General features: G+C 37.2%; 1 protein-coding gene across 16 annotated transcripts in view; it reads left to right on the forward strand.

The window, feature by feature from the left end:
* Positions 1-2,831, forward strand: part of LOC103459572 (pleckstrin homology domain-containing family A member 5) — a 190,252-nt gene that overhangs the window by 85,025 nt on the left and 102,396 nt on the right. For all 16 annotated transcript variants that reach the window (XR_001776212.1, XM_017302818.1, XM_017302817.1 and 13 more), the window contains one exon: positions 1,729-1,897. Coding sequence is in view for 15 of the 16 variants with exons in the window: in XM_017302818.1 (XP_017158307.1) it covers positions 1,729-1,897 (169 nt within the window). In the remaining variant the exon portion in view is untranslated. The remainder of the gene's footprint in view (positions 1-1,728; positions 1,898-2,831) is intronic.

The raw sequence follows: 2,831 nt of genomic DNA on the forward strand, positions 1-2,831 counted from the left end.
TATATATATATATATATATATATATACATATAATAGTCTCATTGAAATAATAAATAATGAGAAGAATAAACTGATTCATATTATTAATTTAAATCAGAAGTAAGCAAGTGAAGTAACATTTATCATACTAATGACTAATGAGATTGAAGCCACTGTTTGCTCTCATTGTTGATTCAATCTGCCTAAATTCCAACTTGTAGGCAAAGCTGTCACTTGGTTGTTTTAATCCCATTAGGCAACTTATATTATCATCTTCGAACATTGTCCCTCTACTCAATTAGGGCCAAAAAGCAATAGATTTTTCCTAGTTTGTCAGACCGTGTTGAAAAGTAATTGATTAAAAATAGAAGCATATGTCTAAGTCATCAATCACAGACTAATAGCTGGATTCAGGCACCATCTCCGTCCTCCATTCTGGATTTCTGCTTTCTTTACCTCTATTTATAGCTTATCCCTCTGGCACACACATACATCTTTGTTCATGTTTGTTCATGCCAGACGTTCTTGTCTTTCACTTTGCTCTGCTTACTTTTAAATGGTCCCAGCAGTGAGAATTTCATTAAGAGAATGAAGCAGGGCTCTTTGTGATGAGATGAAGGTGCAGGGTAATTGGTTTACAACAGTCCTGGGTTATTTTGCAGGCAAATGAAGACTTAAAGATTGGCAGCAATCCTGTCAGCTTGGTAGTGTGACCAGTCACTACACAGCACAAACACCAGTCAGGCACAGCTTTATGACCTCTAAAAGATCAGAAAGCTGATCTTGATTATTTTGTTTCTGTGTCACCTGATGGTAACCAGGTTATATTAAGTAGCAAATAAATACTTTATCTATTATGCTAAAGGGTGGGAAGCAAAAAAAGCAACAAACAAACCAAAGTATTTAGATCTTTATCAGTAAGACGCTGCCCTAAATGGTTAAAGAATGGGAAATCATAAAATGAATGACAGAGTCCTGGCCAACCACATCTTACCCAAGTATCTAATGTGGGGAGACTGGTTCATGTTGTCCAGTCCCATTAAAGAATCAGTCTAGCTAGAACTTCTAAGACAAAACAGAAAAAGATGATCCATGTTGTGATAGAAATGTGTCAGTAACAGTCTGCTTTGGGTTGTTGTGTATGAGGCCGAGTGTCCACAATACTCATCAAGGCCCAACACTGACCCCCTCTCCCCTTTTTTATTGTGTGCTAGATCAATAAAGTATTATTATTATTATTATTATTATTATTATTATTATTATTATTATTTATTGATTTTTGCATCAAAGGCTAGAGATGCTCAATTGCTAGCAGGACTATGATTTGGCTTTATCCCAGTCTTTAGTCTAATCTGTTTAAATAATAAAATTAGGGTATATATGGACATACTGGTTTTTTTGTATATTCAATCTGACATGGTTCCAAAGATTCGAGATGGATCCCTGTTTTATAAGCAAATAAAAAAAAAACATGTTTAGATCTGTAAGCTCAATCCGAATCTTGGCGAACAACTTTCTTTGTTAAAAAGACGTGGCGTTTACATATTTTCAAGCTTGAATTGAACTCAAGGATAACTGTGATCTTAAGCAACTATAATAATTATTTATTTTTCTATGCTTGCTTTCCTCACATAACATTTTACAAATGATAACTTTATCAGCCAAAATAATTGTCAGTGTGTATGATATATTTTAAACATTTTTTCAGAACATGTTCAAATGCACTTTCTGTCTTGTGCCTCTTTTCAGACCAGCTCCAAAGGCTTCAGCAGAGCAGGAAAGCAGCACAGATAAGAAAGAGCGTCCCATGAGCATCATGAGTGAGGCCTCTAACTATACTGGCGGCTCAGATTACAGCACCTTCCCTGGCAGCCCAGCTACCACTGTCACTACTGTCACCACCACCTCATCTACCAGGGTATTGCCTTTCACACAATATTTACTCTGCAGTATTTGCAGCACTTAGAAGAAGTTAACTGTGCATTTCTAACCTAATCTTGGTTTAAATAAACTGATATAGTCCCTGGATTTTCTTCGAATGTCAATGTCATCAATTTCTGTAATCGACGTGAACAATACCGAATTGTTCATGTCAATAGAAGAGAGAGGGTAACTGGGTTGTCTCTGAGTTTGTCTCTTATCTGTTGCTAAGAGTTAGTTGCTGTTAAGACTAAAACAATAGAATCGAAACTGAACAGATCCTCATTACATGGTGATGTGTTAAATAAAACGGGATTCACAATTTCCTTTCATCTAAGTTTAGTCACATCTGCCCCTGTCACCTGCATTACTAAGCTGACATACAGGAAAGATGTAGAATATCTTTCCTTTGAAGTGACACATGTATCTGTCTCTGTTGGTGCTTTTTATCAGCTATGAAAGCTACTTTGGGTTGTGACTTTACTTCAAACACTTCATGGATTTGCTGGTGTTACAGCTCAATATATTTCATTCATAAGAGCAACATTACATCACATTAAATTCATTGTAATTTTAATTTGATGTAAGCTCATTGATTAAAAAAGGTTAATATATTCTGCTTCTTATGGACACTTAATGATGGCATGAAATGAGGAAGCAAAGTTGGTAGAGAACCTTCCCTGACCTTCCTCTGTGAATAGTGAAAACATGTTTTCACTTGGGTTCTCCTTGGGCTGCCACCTTATCGTGGTGGAGGGGTTTGAGTGTCCCAATGATCCTMGGAGCTATGCTGTCTGGGGCTTTATGCCCCTGGTAGGGTCACCCAAGGCAGACAGGTCCTAGGTGAGGAACCAGACAAAGTGCAGCCTGAAGACCTCTTATGATAGACACAAACTTTGGACTTCGTTTTCCCTCGCCCGGACGCGGGTCAC

This window comes from Poecilia reticulata, linkage group LG23 (assembly GCF_000633615.1).
Source record: "Poecilia reticulata strain Guanapo linkage group LG23, Guppy_female_1.0+MT, whole genome shotgun sequence".
In the NCBI taxonomy this organism is placed as follows: Eukaryota; Metazoa; Chordata; class Actinopteri; order Cyprinodontiformes; family Poeciliidae; genus Poecilia; species Poecilia reticulata.